Source organism: Streptopelia decaocto (assembly GCF_964273445.1).
Source record: "Streptopelia decaocto genome assembly, chromosome: 1".
Classification (NCBI taxonomy): Eukaryota; Metazoa; Chordata; class Aves; order Columbiformes; family Columbidae; genus Streptopelia; species Streptopelia decaocto.
The window spans coordinates 144,155,076-144,176,191 of NC_138663.1; the positions used below are offsets into that span (position 1 = coordinate 144,155,076).

General features: G+C 39.7%; 1 protein-coding gene across 5 annotated transcripts in view; it reads right to left on the reverse strand.

The window, feature by feature from the left end:
- The window catches only part of REV1 (REV1 DNA directed polymerase), a 61,159-nt gene extending 40,820 nt beyond the window's left edge, over nt 1-20,339 (reverse strand). For 4 of the 5 annotated variants that reach the window (XM_082075921.1, XM_082075919.1, XM_082075920.1 and 1 more), the window contains exons 1-4: nt 20,139-20,339; nt 7,204-7,270; nt 6,270-6,402; nt 4,298-4,466 (exon numbers count right to left, since the gene is read on the reverse strand). In XM_082075921.1, the coding sequence (XP_081932047.1) occupies nt 4,298-4,466; nt 6,270-6,402; nt 7,204-7,260 (359 nt within the window). In that variant the 5' untranslated portion in view covers nt 7,261-7,270; nt 20,139-20,339. Of the gene's footprint in view, nt 1-3,458; nt 3,774-4,297; nt 4,467-6,269; nt 6,403-7,203; nt 7,271-20,138 lie in introns of those variants that run through there. The other variant, XM_082075922.1, reaches the window with a different exon arrangement.
- Nucleotides 20,340-21,116: the final 777 nt, after the last annotated feature.

Here is a 21,116-nt window from a genome sequence, read left to right on the forward strand (position 1 = left end):
ATCACCTAGTCCTCTTGCTGTGCATCTTGAAAAATCTGTCTCCATGCTCTCTATAACCTCCATATACATATCAAAAGACAGCAATTAGATTCCCTTCTGATCTTCTCTCCAAGTAGAACAAAACTAGCCTCCTCAGCCTCTTGTCATATATCACATGTTCCAGGCCCCTATTCCTGGTGGTAGGTCTCCTCTGAACTTACTCTGGTTTGTCAGTATCTGTCTTGTACTGAGTAGACCAAAATCAGACACAGAACTCCACATGTAGCTTCAGAAGTGCTGGACAGATTGGAAGAATCACTTCCCTTGACCTCCTGGCTATGGTCTTGCTGATGCAACGCAGTATGCTGTTAGCCTTTATCTACATGAAGGCACAACTGCTGCTTCATGGTCCACCGGGACCCTCAAGTCTTTCCCTACAAGGGTGTGTCCTAGCCAGCAAGTCCCTAGTGTCCCTCTGGCTGTGTGGAATTAATTCTGTACCATGTGCAGGATTCTGCATTTGACTTTGTTGAATTTAATGAAGTTTCTGTCATCCCATTCCTCCAGTTTGTTGAGGCTCTCCCAAGGGCAGCTCTGCTCTCCAGTGTATCAACTGTTCCCTTCTATTTACTGTCATCCACAAACTTGCTGAAGGTACTTTACACTGCATCACCAATGTCCCCATTTTAAACAAAGACATTAAACTGCATGTGCCCCAGTATCTACCCTTCAGAAATGACACTTGCAACTATTTGCTAATTCGACCCTGAACTGCTGACTGCTACTGTCTGAGCCAGGCAGTTGATCCAGTTCTTCACTCAACTTATCCAATCTCTATCTCCCCAATCTGACTTCCCCAGCTTCCCCAGGACTGCAATGGGGGACTGTGTCAAAAGCCTTACTGCAGTCAAAGCAAATAGTATCTACTGCTCTCCAGTTGTCCAGCCATCTCACCACAGAAGACAACCAGGCTGGTCCAGGTTCCCTGGACTCTTATTCCTTGCCCTTCTGAAGGCAGGCACAACATTTGCCTTTTATGCAGTCTTCTGGAAAATCTCATCTGATTGCCACAAATTTTCAAAGATGACAGAGAATAGTGTAGCACTGATATCAGCCAGCTTCTTCAGCCCGCTTGGATTCTCATTCTATCTGGTACTCTAGTTGTATATATCATGTTTTGTTAAGTGAACCATAATTTATGTTTTCTATACTTTGGTAGCAGTTCTTTTCTCCAGACTCTACAGTAGGCCTTCAAGGCACGAAAGTAACCTTGCCACTAAACACTGAAGAAAAGGCAGTATTGAGTACCTCAACTTTTTCCATATCCTTTGTCATGAAGTTGCCTCACCACTCAACAGCAGGCCCACTTCATTTGCTTCTGATATAGCTATAAAAGCCATCTCTTTCCCCTTCAATGCTTTGCTAACTTCCAAAAAAAGTGTTAAGGTAACACAACATCTCTTTTGAAAACTGTAAATGTTTTAAGACTCGTAGCTTTCATTTATTCAAATATTTTGCATTTTCAATACTTGATCAGAAAAATAAAACGAAATGCAATCTAACAGACTTTTTTTCCCCGTGGAAATAATTTTAATCTATTTTTTTCACATTTGTGTTAGATTAACACAGATATTTAAGGAAAAGTATTCACTCAATCTGCCACAAATTCTACTGGTAGCTCCTTCTAGTGGTTAGTTACCCTCACTCTCTGAAAAGTAATTTTATTATAAATGTTGAAGAATGTTTGTTAAAAGAATATTCAAATTTGAAAGTCAAGCTCTAACATCAGGTTTTATCAAAATTTAAACCACCTAAGTAACCTTCATTTGACTTCCACTAGAAATTGCACAACAGCCTTTTCAAGCTATGTAATTGTGTCAAGTATTTTCCAAATAAAGGAAGAAATATTTAGAAAGTAGGACTGCCTGGATGTCTCATCCTTCATTTGTTGGACAAATGGAGAGGTAGCAAAACCATGCAAGTAGGAGAATATAGTAAGAATTATTTCATTGCTAAACCAACCACATATTACTCTGTAATACTGGATTTTGCAACTACTGCTACCACAGGATCTCTATGATAATTAAACAAAAATTCTAGAGCTACTAGCATTTAGCAACAAGTTTACGAGAATCTCATTTTAGACCATAGTTCAGAATATTCATAGTTCAGATTATGCAAAGCTTTTAATGCAGGAAGAAACGCCTTACCATCCTTACATATAGGTAACTCTGAAAATTCTTATCTTACATAGTTCACATGGCATATTCCAAATTACTGACATTTTTGGTATTTTACCTTAATGTCTTTTTGGTGGCTCTCAAACAAAAAATGAAAATAATAGCCATTGTACTAAGTGCTGTGGTAAATTCATCCGGAAAGCAGAAATGCTATAGTGATAAGCACCAAAAAAACACATGAATTCATTATTCATTCCATTATCATCAAAGAATTCAAGTCATTTGCAGAAACTACAAGGTTACAGAGACAAGAAGCAAAAACCAAGACACTGAATTATCAACTTGCAACCTGAATTCAGTCTTTTCTGTGAAGAGAATGTGGAAGGTACCATAGTGAAAAAAGATAGCATGCGATCCTGTAATTAAAGACTAGATTATAATGTGTGCACACAAAGAAATAAATCAAAGCTCCACAGACAAGCGACCTTTTTATTTTGCAACCTTGGATGACAAGACTGAAGATCTAACAACACTGCTTTACCAGCTATTTGTGACAGTAACATTTTAGTGTTGACTCTTAACCAAACTAAAATAATAAAAAAAAAAAACAAAGCAACAACACACCAAAAAACCCACCCCTCCAAAAAAAAAAACCCCAGCATATTGCACTAACATGATGTGCACGTGAATATTTCAACAAATTTGGAACCTCTACATCCACTGCACCAGCTTTCACCACTTATCTACTGAGAAGAACTTCCATATTCCATGTACAGAGACAGAATATTTAACCAGTGAGTGTTCTTCAGTACTGTTGAGTGGAAGGGGAAAAATGAGGAGGGTTTGTGAAATTAGCTTTTATTCCAGATTCTAACACAAATCTTGTTCTATAGAGACAGTGAGTTCCCTGTCTCCTCGTACCTAGCCTTGTATATCTGTCTGTACTCAGTTCTTCTGACTCATTCAGCAATACAACATTTCAGAACAAGGAGAAGTAGAACCTGAACACAAGATATCATACGGAAACTTACGGAAACTTTTAGGAGACTTCATACATTAGGTTCTAGCAAGTCTCTACTGAATGTATACAAATTGATTTTTCCAACTTGGTTAAAATCATAACAAGCTTTAATGGCATCAATGAAAACAACTACATTTTTCAAATAAAAACACACCTACCACCAGTCTTCCAAGTCCTTAAACTTGTGGGTGATGCCCTACACGTGTTTAAAAAACGTACCTAAAGTCTTTTGCAAAATGAAGAACCTATCATTTCTGATTAAAGATTAAAAAATTTACCTTAAAGATACATTACATGAAACAGTTGAATCCAAAGGACTGAAAATCAGCAAACTGAAAATAGGAACTGCAAATAGGACTTTACAAGTATATATGGAGAACAGTTCCTTGTCTGTTTCTGCTGGTCATCTAGGAAAGAGGCTAGTTAAGTATAGCATGACACTGGCAGAATGACTTCCAGAACATATTCCTGCCTGTTCTATTTCCCATGGGTTCCTCAGATGGAATGCAAGCCACATTAACTGCTCTGAGCCTGGCTATCATCTTTTTCAAGGACCTGAGGACAACTTCAGTTGATCCTATATATTCCAGTGCCTAGAGGAACCAAAGAACATAAAGTATTTGTATATAAAACTTGCAAGTTTGTTTTGTTTTTTCTACAAAGTCACATCATGATAAATGTTTAGATAGATGAATTTCAGTTTTATGAAAACGCTTTTCCATTTACATGCTTCTTCATTTACAGATGAAATGAAACTTATGCAACGCACATTGACAAGAGGTTAAGAAACAATCACCTGGTACTTATTTAAACATACTGAGATGAAGGCTGGTCAATTGATTGGATATTGAACAGAACCAACAGGATAGTGTTCAGTTTTCTGATATGCCCGAGACTTTCTGAATATTCTTAGTGAAGTTTCTTAAGGAACAATCACTAAGAAGCATATCTTCAATGTAACAGTGTTTTTTTAAACTCAGCTGTTGCAAGGACAGATTTATTTTAAACTATGCCATAATCTCAAAATGCAATCTTCTACAATGCTGTTCCTAGACTTTTCTTTTTTTTTTTTTTTTCCAAAAAGAGAAATCTCCAAAAGCAGTAGAGCTAAACTTACCTTTCCATGATCCACTCTGGCCGAACGACTTTTTCTCCTTTTAATTCTTTTATTTTGGCATTTGTAAGATTTGTGGCAATGATATGAGTTGTTTTTGATCTGGAATAATACACATGGTATTGGCCTCCATGCAACATCATTAGCCGTCTTAATTCATCAGCTGAGGGATCTATAAAATTAAAACCAGAAATATTCCTGTTTTGTGTTGGCAAATACAGTAAGAAAAACAACTTTAATTGAGAAATATGATGCCACAATCAGAAAGAGTGCAAACCACTGTTTTTCTCCTGAAAAACCTCACAAGTTCTTCAAAGAACAAATCTGAAAAGCATTTCTGAAGAAGTGTAGAAAACTGTTTCTGAAGAGACTGATTGAGAATGTAAACATGCTACTTGTTATAGAGGATCTTTCCACAACATGTGGTAGGGGGAGGAATACTCAAGTAGATTTAATACCAAAACTACATTAAAAACTATATCAACATAACACAAAATCAAGTATTACATTAACTCACACTTATCTTTTCACCAGAGTTCAAGAGAGTACTTTATACCCAAAAGTAACAGACAAGAATTAATATCAAAAGGGTTTAGCAACAGCATAGAATTCCTACTATACAATTTCTGGTTTCCTGAAGCAGTTAACTCACTCTTTCCTTACCAGGTTATCCTAGAATTGTTACAGGGAACAGAGAATACCTTAAAAATTACCAACTCTTCTTATCCCCTCAATCATGTTAAAAAGAGCACTTGTTTAGCAAACAGAGGTGGGCGAAAAAAAAAAAAAAAGTTTTAGCTTTTGGAGAACCTTTGCAGTGGTCTCACACTGGCACCAAAAAGTTTAGGTCAGCACAAACAGAATGTTTTAAATAGTCATTCTGGCACAAGATACTGGGGTGAGGGGGCAGGTAGGGAAAAAAAAAAAAAAAAGTTTATCAATACAGGAAGGAAGAAACTGTTTTTTGAAAGAATACAGTTACAATTCCTTCCAGGGGCCTACTGTCAACTCTCAAAATATTTCTAACACTTGATTGTTTCTCTAACTTTTAACTAAAAATAGCATACATTTTCTCCAGGTGTTCTCTTTCCTACTCCAGCCTTTTGGACAACCATCTTGTAGAGTTCTATTTAGGAACTAGTACCTTGAAGAATATGCAAATGCTAGATTTTCACTAAAGAAACTGTCTGTATTAAAGAACTGATTCAGATGTATTAATAGTTTAACATGTCAACCTTAACCTTCTTCAGCCTGTTTGGGCCCTGTGCTCAAACCAGCCCTGCTCCATACCATAGAAGCTGTACTCATTGGTTATGTAATAGTCACAACATTCCTAGCATAGGTCCATGAAAAAGGCTTCAGGGAAGTTTCAAAAAGGTTATTACGCTGCTTTACAGAACCCAGGAGAAATATGAACATAAGTATGGTAGATTAAAAACCTTACTCCAGTTAACATGCACTATCAGTCCATCACAGACAATGCATATGTAAGTCTTGTTCTTCCTTCCACTATTAATGGGTTCACTGTCTCAAGCATTACACCACTCTGAGCAAGAAAACCCCAACATATCTACCCAAACATAAATTTAATGCATATGCTCCAAATCCAACGCAACCATCAATAGTTTGGAAAAATAAAGAATTAGTATATGTAGGAGTATGGAGGAAGTTAAAAAGTTTCATTTCAAATAAAATCACAGAAATTTGGAAAAATTTACTGCTATTTCTATCAGTGATCATTCATGTAAATGATTTAGCAAAGTAATACTTATATTCAGAACCTAAATCTGATTTTATATTGAAAATCTTAACGATGAAATACAAAGTAATATAACAATTACTGTATAAGTTTTGTATATTGTATATTTAACTTAGCTTCAACTAAAGTGTTTTACAGTTCTTTACTCCACTTACGATGGTAAACAGAAAATAGAAAAAAACCAGAACAGATCCTTAAAAAAAACAGAAGCTTTACCTGTAAAGCCGTTGACATAGATGGCAACTCCACTAAAGATACTTGATGAATTTCCATCCTTCTGGTGCTGTATGGCTGAATCTGACCGGAACTGATCCTCCAACTTCTTAACCTTTGCCGACATATACCCACCCTAGTTTTTAAGTTAAAACAAAGCAAAACCGAACTGTTGATGGCAGTCTTATTTTCTAACATTTACAGACAGAAACTCATCAATTTTAAGACTAGAAGGATAAGCAGCATTCCTTCAAATTTATTTTGGTCAACCTACAATATGCATATTCTTTTTCTAAATGAAAACCAGCAAATCCTCCACCCTAAATTCTTATCTTCAATATAACTGCACCTTGTTACCAACATAGCGGGAATCTATTTCATACTTCTTTAATCTTATTCCATAAGAAAAATATTCTATCTATATAAAAATTATTATAGAATAAAAAGAAAGAAGAAAAAAAGAAATAAGGGAATGATGCAAGTTAGGATGCTAAATTGGAGGGTCATTACCTAAAGAAATAATGTAGAGAATATTCATTAAGCTCCACGTATTTTCAGTTCTTAAATATACATGAGGCAGTAGTATCATAAACATTTATGTAAATTAGGCATCTCAGTTACTGTTTGTCCATTTATATAGGATAATCATAAATACTTTAAAAATTATTTAGTTTCGTTTTTAAATGGTGATTTAAAACTATTCAAGGGTCTGCACTTATTAATAATGCAATTCAGTGGATAATTGTGAAGGAAAACTTTACAACCTGGTAATTTAAAAAATTTCTTTTGAACTTAATTACATGCTTTCAAATGAGGCAAAAAGTTTTAAGTTATAGCATGCCTTTAGCATATATAGCATAACTGTAAACCCTTTATAACCACAGTGCCACTTACTACTTACTCTTCTGCAAAAAAAGCCATTTGGTTTTGAACATACCCATATTCCCCAGCCATCGCCATCGGCAGCCCGTTTCCGCCATCCACCTCGCCTCATACTGAAGCTTCTGCGTAGGAAGAAAAACGCTCAATCAATTAGAGGTTTAGTAATATCATCAGTGGCATTTCAATGATGCATTACAGGTCATCTACAGATTATCACAAATACTACATTTTTCAGTGGGCTTCACTGAAGTATATGAGTTAACCTAAATATTAAAAATTGCATAAAAACCTAGTTACTTGGTTTTGTAGTAATGCATAGTGTAGCACTTATGTATCAAAAAACACACACACATTTTGCTCTATTCACCCAAAGCTAAAAAAACTCATTACAATGTTGAGCTTCCATTATGATTTATTAAATTCCTCCTGTTCATCATACATCTCCTATAACAAAAGGTTCTTAAATACAGTTGCTACTGTTCATGCAAAATATTGCCCAAGTCAGGAACAACTTTTTATTTCCTATTTGATACTATCTACATGGTGGGATGCAGGCAAACACCTGGTATTAGATCCATTTCACCAATGGATTTAGGGCTAATCATAAAAGATCCAAACACTGTTGCTCCAATGCAACACATCACACAAAAGTGAAAGAAAAAACTAAAGGCCATCTTACAGTTAATAAAAGCCAGTTGTTTAGATGATCTAGCATGATCTATAGCAAGGTTTGTGATTTGTTCCTCAGAGTTCTTTGTTTGTTCATGATGATAAATAAATAAATAAATAACTACACCCAACCAGACAATTTGCAGATTTTTTTTAATGCAAAACACTTATCCTTGGACCACGATCTGTTGTACACAGCAGTGTCCCCAGATGAGCTATTAGTAGGCTAGAACAGAACTGGTGGAGAGAAAAAAACCAAACATTTTGGACTGTGGCCAACCGTGCACTGCACCCAAGTGATTCGCATTAACTATAGCTGTTGTAACACTGATTTTAAAATATTGATTAATGATGTAGTAAGATCACGAGGTCACTGCCTGCCATTAAATCTCTCACTTTCTACTCTAAGCAGTTCCCTAAATAAAAACACTGTTTTGTCTTTTAGGGCTATCAGCTCTTGAAAGCGTGAGGACAGGACTCTGAAACTAAAAGGAAGAAGATTTAAGGCAGTCACCTTTACTTTATTAAATATTTAATTCCTATTCCTTTATCCTCCACAAAAATGCACAAAACTACAGTTAATACACAGAAGGAAATAAACTTTTTTTTTTTTTTTTTTTTTTAAATCCTTGTCTGCTTTTGAGAAGATACCTATTCTCTGGCCTATCCATACAGCATTCTCCAGTAATGGAGCACAGAAGCTTCACTCAGTCTCCAGCCTACCAGAAAGCATACACAGCTGTGCATGAAGATAATGCATTTTGGTCATTTTCCTGTCCAGGCCTTCTACTGCACTGCTCTGGAGACTGCCTCCTTTATCACATTAAAATTTTGTTTCCCCCGAACCTGGCTGAAAGTTGACTTCTAGCTTTCAGCTCTTAAATCCACTTTGATCTAGAGCCACCAAGCAGGTATATTCTGAAATCCAGATAAACCACCCTGGATTGCAGGCAAATTTGATTGCAGAACAAGACACAACTGCAGGAAAGTTTTTATAAATATGATAGTTTTCATGGAATACTGCAAATATGCCAAATTAGGCAATCATAGAATTATAGTCAAAACTGGTATAACTACCTTGAAAAGACAAGTTACAGGACCTCTACAAAAACAGGAAGATCATGAGGCACCTCGTTCTATTATTCTTAGAGCTGCTGTAATTTGATATATAACCTACACATATGTATATAATTATAAAGATTAATCATGTCAAGGAGATGGGCTCTATACCAGCAACCAAAAGAAAGCAACCCCTCCTCAGTGTATTTTTTCTTTAGGTACCTGCATTTCTTACTCAGAGACCAACTTTTAAGATGCTGTGCTTTCTGAAATTAATTTTTAGTGGTTTGGATTACATCTAATAGATAACACAGAACTCTTACGGAGCAGAAAGCCAAATGATGAGCTAGATGACCACATGAAATACAAAACTGACTTTTTTCCTGTAGAGGACATACTGGAAATGGCTAGTTGATTTATTTCATATGGAAAACTTGTATTTTTCCATCAGCTGAAGTCAACTGTAATTCAAATCTATCACTTCTGGGTAAGAAGTTATTGGGGAAAACAGAAAAGTGTAAGTTCAAAAAAAACCCCACATTCATTAATGAAAATGTTATGTAGTGCTTTTAGATATCATAGGTATCAGTGTGAGTTCATAAGAAACACCAAAATCTTAACTATCTTAACTACTGATTACCCCTTCTCCTTCATAATAAAGGAAGACAAAGTCTTAAAGAGTGAGTACAAAAAGGATGGAGGGTCTCTCTTCACAAGGAGCCACATGGAGATGACAAGTGGCAACAGATACAAGTTGCACCAGAAGAGGTTTCATCTTGATATAAGAAAGAAATTTTTTACAGTGAGAAAAATCAATCACCGCAACAACCTACACAGGCACATGGTAGAGTTCTCATCACTGGAGGTTTTTAAGATGCAATTGGGCAGCGTGCTTGATAATCTCATCTAGGCTTCCCTGTCCATCTAAGGTTGGACTAGAGAGTCTTTCGAGGGAGGTCCCTTCCAATCTGGGCTGGTTTTAAGTCTATGAAAAAAAAATCTCATATGAAAATAAACACTCTGGAAAAACAAAACAATGGAAGAACCCTCAACCTTCGAAACCATTCAAAATGCATACTATAAGCCACCATAACATCAATCTAACAAAAAGATGTCCTTTATTCCAACCACTGAGTTCTTGAGAAGATAGGATTTGATAGGTAGTTACTCTGACCCACATATAGACAACCTCTTGCTTAAACTAAAATACCTGATGCCTGATAAACTGAAGAACTGCCTTCATGAGGGCAAGTTTTTTCTGAAACCTTGAAACGCATTTAATTTTTATTCAGGACACTCGAAGCTAAGGAAGATCTCTAGTCTAAAAGCCATTAGATCAGAACACTACATCCAGTAGGGCAAATCAAAATCAGAATCACACATACGTGCCTAGTTTGATTAAAACTAGAAATCAGAAAACAAGACCATTTTAGGTTAGTGTGTTAAAAGCATGATATATCAAGTGCACAAAAGCTGTCTTCCAAGAACCTCCAAAACTAGAGAAGCTAAGCTGTAATGCCTGCTTACAACATCTGATAATGATTTATCATTTCCTTGGCAGATGTGATTTTTGACTCAGCCAGTCCACTTCAATTCTAAACACACAAGTTAGGAACATGGTATTTCAGTGACTACTAGATGCCTCTGGCTCATGTCTTGAGTTTGGGGATTATTATGCTGATATGAAAGCCTGGGAGACTAATTTCTCCCTTTGTAGTTCCAGGAACTGAATGATGAAACAAGGTTTCTGGACTAAGGAGAACCTCCACTACTAAAGACTTGTGCTTACAGCACAAATTTTCCTTTGAGAATGAAGATAACCTCTACAGCTGCCCAGCTGAAACCTAAGGAGTAAATGAGCATGACAGGTATCTTGCACGGGACATATTAAATCAGAGGAAAAGTTAAGCAAGATTTGAAACATTCTCATTGGTTCATGAAATAAGAACTATAAGGATGATGTGATGCTCCCTCTATAAAAATCACAATGAAGGGATGAATAACATACATACTTCGTAAAGAACCCTTGAAGTGAGGGCAGAAGACGGGGGAGGAAAACAAAACAGGGAACTTAAACACCCATCGCAAGCAGGCCAATTTCATTCAAGAGTTCATCCTTCTTGTGACTGTAGTATCTAACTTGTTTCAGAACTGTTTTTCTCTGTTTTCACAAAGGCACAGTGACTCAGTGAAAGTGAACCACGATAGTTACTAGTTCTCAGAGTATCTCTAGAACCTGAAGGACAAGCTATAACATGACCCTTCGCCTAGAGAAAAGCTTTCTAAATGAAATTGAAATGCTCATATTCTAGACCCGTGAACACAAATATAAAAAGAAACCCCAAACAACTCTGAAACTACACAAAAGCCTGTAAAAGTAGAAACAGCATTCCCAGGAATACAATCCAATTTTTCAGTGCAAGAGAAACAACGTTTCAAGAAAAGGAAAAAAAAAAAATCAAGTTAATAATTCCTGTGATCAAAATTAACATAATTTGGCCATGCATCTCTTTCTGGACCACATAAAAATGTTAAAATCTTACCATTTTACAAAATAGGGTTCTTTAACTAAAATTCAAATCCTTTTCAAAACTGAAGCTAGAAGAGAAACTAAGGTTTTTCATGCTTTGTACATGACTGGCTCAGAAATACTCAATACAGCCCACTAGGAAAAGGTATGTAACATCCCTTTGCACTGTGCTTCATAGGCCTAGCATTTTACTTCCCAACCTACAACCACTTAGTCCTATTACTAAAGACTGTTAATCAAAGCCTACAGATCAGCTAGTGGAATGAAATGTTAAGTCTACATCTATAAACACGTCTGTGTATACAGAGGAGTTGCACAGCAACTGTAAGAGTTCAGATTGCAAAACAAGGAATTTAGATGTGAATGTTGATGTTAATACTTGTTTTAACCTCTCCTGTAGCACATACAGTCTGATGCAGGAAAGTTATTTATTTAAAATACTTTAAATTCAGGCTGGTATGGCTCTAAGACAAGTAAGTGTCTTTCCACTATCTCAGACATTTGTGATAAAACAGATAACAAAGAAACCCAGACCAAAATCACAGGTATTATGGGGGAAAATGATTAGGAGCACAACATACAGATCTCGATGACTCTATAAGAACTGAAGATGAATCTTCATGAGCTTTTTAATTCTAGGTCAGTATCAGCCCTGTCCAAGCTGGAGTTGTGTCTGCCGTATTCTTCAGCATTCCCTTTTCCATGTACACAGTGCAGAGATATTTCTGCTGCCTCTTCAAGGAGCCAGCTTGAATCTGGGAGAATATACACTTTCTGGCTCTGCACTGCACAGAAGCAAATGAGCTATTTCCAAAAACAAAATGAAGCTGCATCGTGACTCAACAAATAACCCTACTAAACTTGTGTCTAAATACATAGCACAAGTAGCTTTTAATCCAGATAATCCAGTTTCAGGTAACTGAAAAATGAGTGAAAGTATAACACATTCAAACAGCTATTTTGCATTCCTGACCAGTGTGAACATCCTGTCAATATCCTCTAATGCAGAAGAACTTGATTTAATGACCATACTCAAACACCACAAGCCTTATTCTTGAAGGTGCAACTCTACTGCTAACAAAGTATGGATAACTCGTGCCACTGCTAATGAGTATCATAATTTTTTGCTTGAACTGTAGATTGAATCCACCCCAACTCAGCACAGCTTAAAAGTTGTTTCCAACAAGTGGGTATTTCGTGGCCTGTTTGAGTTTCATACATCTACATTCCAGCTTCCACATCAAACTCACCACTCTACTTGGCACTAGTCTGCAAGCTCTTTGAGGAAAGAACTGTCTTATGTGTTTACGCATTTCTCAGCACAAGAGAGTCCTATTCTTGGCTAAGTCTTCTGAAAAAGAGCTACTGCTTCAGGATCTAATACTGTTTTCTACCACATATTGAAAAGTCCAGAATTCAGTCAAAGAACCTAAAAATAAAAAAGATAATTCAAAATGTTTTAGATACTGTGTAAATCCTGTGATTTTAGACACTTCAGAGTTAAGACTACTGTTCCATATTGAAATAAACTAATTAGTATGCTGCGAAGCAACTAATTTTATTCTAGGCAGGAAATAAACTCTCAGGGTGAGGGTTCATAAGATGGCTGAGCCAACCTGATGGCTAACTGCCACCAAAAGGGATGGTTCTGCTCCTCAACCTCTGCTGGCCTAATAGGCTCTATCCCTTCTTCCCAACCTCTCCACTATCTCTAGACTCACATGACCCCTATGTTCATACTGGTCCTATGTGCAATTCAGTTCACTAAATCAATAGGAAACTGACATAATTTTATGGGTTAGTTTCCTGCTAGTTCAGCAAGCTGAACTGACTCACAAAAGCATCAGATAAAGCCAAAGCAGACAGGCCAGAAACGAGGAATGGATGGGACTGTTCCTTTTATTGCCAGTGGGATCTTAATATTATCTTGGAAACCAGCTTCTAGGGTCATGGCTATAACAGTCCAACTGTGGCATAAATGTGGATACAATGAGCTAGCTACTCTTCATTAACTGCCCTGCTTATGTTCCCCCCCCTCAATAAAGAGGGGTAGGCTACCTCACCTTTTCTACAGGGCAAAAGTTTTCAAAGCAAGTTACAATTGAACAGATCCCCATCTTAAGCCACACGTGCCACTATGATAATCAGTTCTAATAACAAGCACCTGATGTTACGAAGTCAACCAGCAAGTCCTGGTTTGCAGTTCAATTTTGGTATTTTAAAGCAATAGAAATGAAATTAGCTGAAAGACACTTGAAAAATATCTGTCCCAAAACACACCCAACACCACCCCTGTTCTCCTGTGAGTAAACCTAGGAGTACAAACTAAGAAAGAACAATCACTAAAACCTTGGCCAAATTAAATATAAGACACGAAACTGTTAGTGAGCATGAGAAATATAGAAATAGTATTTTTCTAAAATAGGAACATCCGTGACATTTGCTAGAAAGGTGAAATACCATACAATCCACATAAAGCATAGAAAAATCAAGTCCTTCAGAATCAACTCCTTATGTGTAGATGACTATTCTAAAACTGTGTTCCGTGCATACTTTCATTTGAGCTTGACAGCAAAGAAATGATACTCTGACCTTCAGTTCAGTCACTCCACCAGAAAGACACAGGAATTCTGCTAAACTAATCCCATTTCCAAACTGACTATTTTTGCAACTCAAAATGACCTTTATTTCAGATCAGTTTACCTTAACATCAAGGACTCAATACTCAATAACAATGAAGAAATATACATGTATTTTGACCCAAAGCAGTTGTACAACAGGTAACCATTTATATGAGAGCCACACAGGACAAAAGTGTTTAGACCTTTTCACAACTGACTTGGAGTCTGGGACAGATGACTGTGTTAATTGTCACAAATTAAGAAACCATGAGTACAAGGTACAGAAAACAGCATCACTGCACAGTCTGCAACAGCTTTGAGCAATCTTTTTTTGAGAATATACTCTTTTTGCTTTTATACATGGCATTTGAGACAGTTAGTTCTTTGAAAAATAGTAAGCCAGATTCAATTTGAGACCAACTGTCAATGTTTCATTCCCCTCTACGAGTAACACTCAGGAGCACCTACAGTCCATTTAGAGCTTGTCACGAGTAGTGGTTTAACTCAGTTGAATTTTTCTTCTGCTCACAGAAGACTATGGCTTCAGTTTCTACATTTCTGCACTGTTCAGTAAAATTTCCCACCCTCCTTCAGAATTCCTCAGTGATGAGTGGCTCTTCTTCATAAACTTTCATTGCTACATTTAACCATGTAGCTCAATACACTTTTTAGTTCAAATATCACCTCTTTGATACAATTCTTCTAATTGTCACAATACACTGGCAGCAGACTTCAGCAACTGGCTTAATTATTTCTCTTGAGCACTTACATCCTTTTGGAGCTTCAACCCAAAGAGGACACAGCACACTCACAATCTTTATGACAGCTTCTAAATGTCTAGATTCCAGAATAAAATCCATTAAGTAAAATCAGAACAAGCAGCATAGCTTGTGGAATTAGGACTCTCAATAGCAACATAGTGAATGGACTGTCAATCACCAAAAGGAAATTCTCTTTCTCTCTTGGACCTGAGTACCTGAAACAATAAGGAGGATGAGTATATGACTTGTGTCCACTCTGCGAGTCTCATGTGGTAGCTGATGTCAGATAGTAAGGAGAACCGTTTCTCCACTCACATATGGGCAGCCCTAAACATGTACAGCAGCACAAATCTAAGAACTCAAGTAACTTTACTGGCAAAAGTATTGATAACCACAGATTCAGTATTTAAATAGGCAGATCTTCTGTTCATGGCAGCTTTTGAATGACATTACTTAATTCCAACTGACACTGCATACTCAGGTTACCAAATGTTTTTCTGGATTTGCCTTTGAAACTTCCAAAGCTGCAAAATCTTGTTTGAAGTAAAATCTTCACAAGATATGGCTTCTATGCTTAGCCTTGAAGTTCTAAATTTCTACTCAAGTTTTTGACATCTTTTGTTAGTCCATGGATAATACTTTTATCATCGACTCAGACCAACAAGGCTTAGAAGAATCACATGAAATTAGTAAGTGGAGAGATCAAAACAAATGGAAATAGTTTTTCATCCGTTGCCTGGTTTATTTGCAGATTCTCTGACACAGGGCACCAAGGATGTCAAAAGTCCATATGGGTTGAACAGATGAATGGAATAAAAAGCTATTAAATTTTTTTTTTAAATGGCAACAAACTACAGGAAATCAGAATGTCAAGGCAAAGTATCCCTAATAGTTTCTTTACTACTATCTAGGCAAACTTTTGATCTGATACAATGTATTCTCAAATTTTCCCCTGGATTTTGAGGGAAAAGAAAAGATAGAGTACAGTGCCTCTGTGTTCTGGAAAAACACATTTCCAAGTTCTTGTTCTTGGGACAAAACAAAAATGCTCTATTACTTAGGCACCCCTAAATAAAACTCAAATCTGAGTTGCATTCTTGGCATGAAGTGGTTTTAAGTACATCTGACATCAGTGTTACACTGCTGCTTCCTTGAGACAGATCGATACAAAAAGACCACAGACAAAAAGTGGCCTACCCCAGGCAAACATGGTGTTTGTAGAACTAAGGTTAAAAATCAATGCAGAAATTATAGGAATCATTATGGAGGGGCAACACTTAAAACTATTAATTCCTGATCAGCTAGAAATCAAAGTGAAAAGTCATTAGTCCTCTCACTTTGCCCTGCATTGTTTCGTAAGAATGTTCTCGGAACTGCTTACCAAATAACGCAATTTCAGCATGGAAGTCTAGGAAATAGTGACTGAAAAGCCACTCTTTCCAGTTTCCCAATGCTCTAATGTTTCCTGAAAACAAAAGGCAGATGCAGAAACCAGGAGCAGTATCCTTTCAATACAGAATATTACATTAGTTCTTTAGTTCAAATGGGAGTTGAATTCAAAAGCACAAAATGGTAAAATACATTTACTGTACTTGATAACTGCACCCATAATTTACCTTACATGCCATGGTGTCATGGGCTTTCCTATTTTTAAGAACTATCAGTGATTTCATGGTTTTCTCTAAAGAGCAACAGCTCCTAGGTTTCTAAAATGATCTAAGTAGAGTATAACCAAGATGCTGATTCATTGTGCCCTGAACTAACAGCTGATCTGAGTCACCTCAAAAAGATGAAGTCATGATAATGGTGGACAAAACTTTATTTTACTTTGGATATTCACTGACAACTAGAACCTCACAAAAAATTTTGGCAACAGTCCTCAGGATGCTGCCAAAATACACCTCATATCTCACCCTGGCTGAATACTGCCAATCTTTAAGTCAACATTGAAAAACCTCAGAGCAGCTGTCAATCCTACTCTGCACAGCTTCAGCCCTGCTTTCACATTTTGGCATTCAAACCAATGCACCCGCCTTTGCAAAAATTACTCTGCAAGGTACCTGAGCAGTGTCTTACTCTGAGCAAAATTAGCTTTCTCTTTTTCAGAGTTATTTACCTTCATAAATCAAGAAGCTGAAAAGGTCTGCACAAATTCAAGCAGACCAAATAAGGACGATACAGCTGATAATTTCCATATGTTGGGAATTGGTTGAAGTTTTTACAGATAGCTGGGAACAGAAAGCAAAACCAACGGAGAAGAGTTAACCACAATATGGCTAAGCTTTACTTATGCAAGCAACTAAATTTCAAATCACCAGCTTCAGCAATCTGAAAGAGGTAGAATACCAACTGGGAGACCCTGAAGCTTTGAGATAGGAAATTAATTTTTAAAAATTAATAAAATAAAAATTTAATATAATAGTACTTTCCCAAAAACTAACACTGAAATTCAGGGACCATGGTCTGCTTTGGCATTTACAGCAAAGAATACAGAAGATACAACAATCCTTTCTATGGGTATACCAAACTAAAAGCATCCTCTAGATGAATGCAATGGTCACAGATGTCTTAGGTACAGGAGCAGCAGTCTTTACGTTAGTTTTGAAAATACAAGCTGCAGTAATGGAAGTTATCATCACAGCCCAGAATTTAAAGCACATTCACCTCTCTTCCACTGAAGAGCAAGAAAGAAAAACAGTTTCCTAATTCTGACTTCTATCTTATGAGCACCAGTTACTCCACACAAAATACAGAAGTAGGGAGGACCACAGACATGGGAGGCCCTCCTCCCTAAAAACATTTCTGTCTCCAATTAAAATGCTGTCTGGTATCCACAACAGAGCAGAAAGCCTCTCTCAGGGAGCATCACTTCCACAAGTATACCATATTACTCAGGTTTCCGAATTCCTCACGCTCTTTTGCATTCATTTAGATTTGCTTTCTTACTTTCAACTTACTTTATAACTCCATGGCCACTCTCATTTCTATTTGCTTCTAGGCTTTCTCATTTTGCTATGCTTTGCTAAAAACATGGCACTATCACCGAACTAATCTAGACTGTATTTTTGAGAGAAGGTTTCAACATTTGGATACTAGGCTCCCTTGTTTTATCTATACCAGGGAAACACGCAGCTAAGAGCTGACAGAGATCTCAGTGATAATAACCTACACCTTTAATTAAAATATAAAAAGTTCAATATAAAAAAATTCATTCTTCATGAAATAAACAATAGATGACAAATTAAATTGGGACAGCACAAGGCAGGGTCAAGCAAGTTATTATTTTCCTGCTTGGCCTGAACAACTGATATATTAAAAAAGGTCTCTATAATCATACTTATTTTTTTTACCTACTCAAAACCTGGTTTTGTGTTTGAATCATTCTTACTTTAAAAAAAATCTCTCTAGTACCTGAAAGATTTAAAATTTCCCATGAAGTTTCTTTAAAAAAGACATCTAGGTCAAGGAATCAGAAAATACTAATAAAAATCAGCACTCAGTTACAATACACTATCACTGCATCAGAACAAGCTCTGACTAAGTAGGAATACGTACATATTATCCAGAAAGATGGACTGGTGCTATGTTTGAAAGACCAATTACTGAATAATTTACTAAAGACATGTATACTGTAAACAGAAAAATGTACAATCAGTTCACTATCAAGGCTTGAAATACGCTATTTTTTTTTTCACTATTAGAGCTTTACTTTCAAAACAATCTATCTTCACATAGCTAAACATCAGTGAGTCACAAGACAGGTAGACACTGTGCCTCTACCAATACTGTCCTACCAATGACCTCCAGTCTGACAGCTTGGGATTATTTACTAACAGGAATTTGGCACCTTGTCCAGTGGGAGAAACGGACTGAATGAAAGAACAATATGGCGGGAATGGGTAATAATATATGCTTGAGACAAGATGGCAAAGAATTTGTCAGAGATTTGCATTTCTGTGTTAAATACCATAAACCTTAGTAAAATAGAACTATTTCAGTAATAAATTTTAACTATAACTTCTTCCAATTAATCATAATTAGGCAACTGTTTAAAACACTTTTATCTGAGTAACATTTGCATCTAAATAAATTGAGAATTTGGATTGTAAAATTACAATCCCCTCGTTTTGCTTCTTTGGACTACAACATCAAATTTGAGATTGGACCTGGATTTCAAATCAAGATGTGGAAGAAACACCAACTCATCTTTTAATTAAGAAAATCTCTAACACAAGCAGAGTATTCACAGCCCTGTCATTTTGAAGACTTTGACATTAATTTTCAGGCATCAGAAATAACTGAATATTACAGCATACAACACAGATTCTCCACCAGAAAAAAATCACATGCTTGTGATATTATCTTTCTCTCCCTTCTTAAGGTTACCATGCCATTACTGCGCATCTCTCATCAGGGGCTTTTTGTTAAGTGTCACAGGTCAAATCAATAGTAACTCTATAGCAAAATGCACCAACATTAGATGGGGCAGGGGTGAAGAAGCATCAGTGAACACATTTGTCCCTCGGTGTTCGTAAGCACAGGCTTACTCATCAAACACGGGCCTCTTCCCTTCGGCACTATTGCTCAGCAAATAGAACTTGAAACGAACACGATGAAAAACCGCAGACAGACACATGCTGCTACAGCTGAGCGCCACAGTGCGTGGTGTGTTCGACGGGCAAGGCTGCACCAGCGCCTGGGCTTTCCTTCTCCTCCAACCTATTTCCCTGCAATGACCCCTTAGCTGGCAAAACACTCGCAGCCCCAGTCGGGCTCTGCCTTGGGAACCGTGTTGTGTCTGAAGCGCAGGCCTCATGTGACAGGCGCACACACACAGGTGCCGTGGCTGGCGGGGGAGGGGCAGGCGCCGAGCGGGGGTGGCTGACCCAGACATGCACACACCTGGCACACCCTCGGCAACTTGCAGCGGCGCGCCCGCGCGCGTGCCCAGGGGCCCGTCACCCCCCGCCGCCTCGCTCCCCTCGCCCGCGCGCACACCCTCCCGCGCGCGGGCAAGCGGGGCTCAGCGAGGCCCCCGCGCCGGTTACATAACCCCGCGCGCCACCCTTCCCCCTCCCACCCCTGCCCCCACCCCTCCACTCCCCACGCCGAGCCCCGCGCTGGGGAAGAGGGGGAGCAGGACCAGGCCGCGGGCCCAGGGAGGGGCTGAGGCAGGGCAAGGGCTGCGGGCTCCGCGTCTGCCTCAGGATCCCCCTTCCTTCCCGCCCCCGCCCCGAGCCGCCTCCCGCACGCGCGCGCCAGGGCGCGCTCGCGAGAGCCGGGCGGCCATGGGGGCCAGGGCCGCCGCGCCGCGAGGGGGAAGGCGCCCGCTCCGGCAGCCCCCGCTCACCTTTCGCCGAGTCCCAGACGCACATTCCCGGGGCGCTGCCGCCGCCTGCCCTGCCGGGCCGTGTGGGGGCTTCACATCGCGGCTTCCCCCCACCCCGGCACGGACGCACGCAGTCACCGCCTCCTGCTCGCCTTCCTCCTCCTCTGCTCTCCGCTCCGGCCGCGCTCTCCCTCCTCTCTCTCTTCCTTCCTTCCTCTCTCCCCCCTCCTTCTCCTCCCCCGCTCGGTGTCCCCAGCAGCAGCCCCTCCTCCCCCCGCCCTTCCTGCGAGCGCGTCACGAGAGAGTCTCGCGCCACCAACCGCCGCTCGGTCAACAAGCCGGCGCGCGCCGGGCAGGCCAGCCGGCCGGCCCGCCCGTGTCCCCCCCGCCAGGGCGCCCCCTAGCGGCTCACGCCCCGCGGAACGTCGCGTGCGGCGGCGCCGCCGCCGAGAGGGCTGGGGAGCTCTCACACCGGGCACGTGACGGTGGGGAGGGGCGGGGCGGGCGCGAGCTGCTCGCGCGCCTCTCCGGCTCGCCGCCCCGCGACTGGGTGGGCTGCGGAGGGCGCGGGGCGGCGGCGCCCCCTGGCGGCACAACGGGCGCGCCGCAAAGCGCGGGGGCTGCTGCAGCGGCGGCGCGGGCGGAGGTGTCACAGCGGGACGGGTCATCGTGCCGAGAGTAGCTCGGCTCTCTCGCTCCCGGTGGTGGCCGGGAGCCAGTCGGCTGGCCGGCGGAGGCGAAGGGTGTGCGTTTCTGCCTGCGGTGCGGCCGCATCCCCCCGTCAGCGCGGCGGGCAGGACCCGGTGCTGGCGGTCTGCAGGGAAGGAGATGGCAGGTCTCCTGCCCCCGGCACACGCACGGCTCCCCTGCCTGGGGCCGAGCCGCGCCGCAGCGGAGCAGGGGGTCTCTGCTCCGGCGGCGGCAGCGCCCCACACCGCCCTTCACGGAAGAAGCGGGCGGGGAAGGCCCGGGTGGGGTTGTGGCGGCGGCACTTTTTTG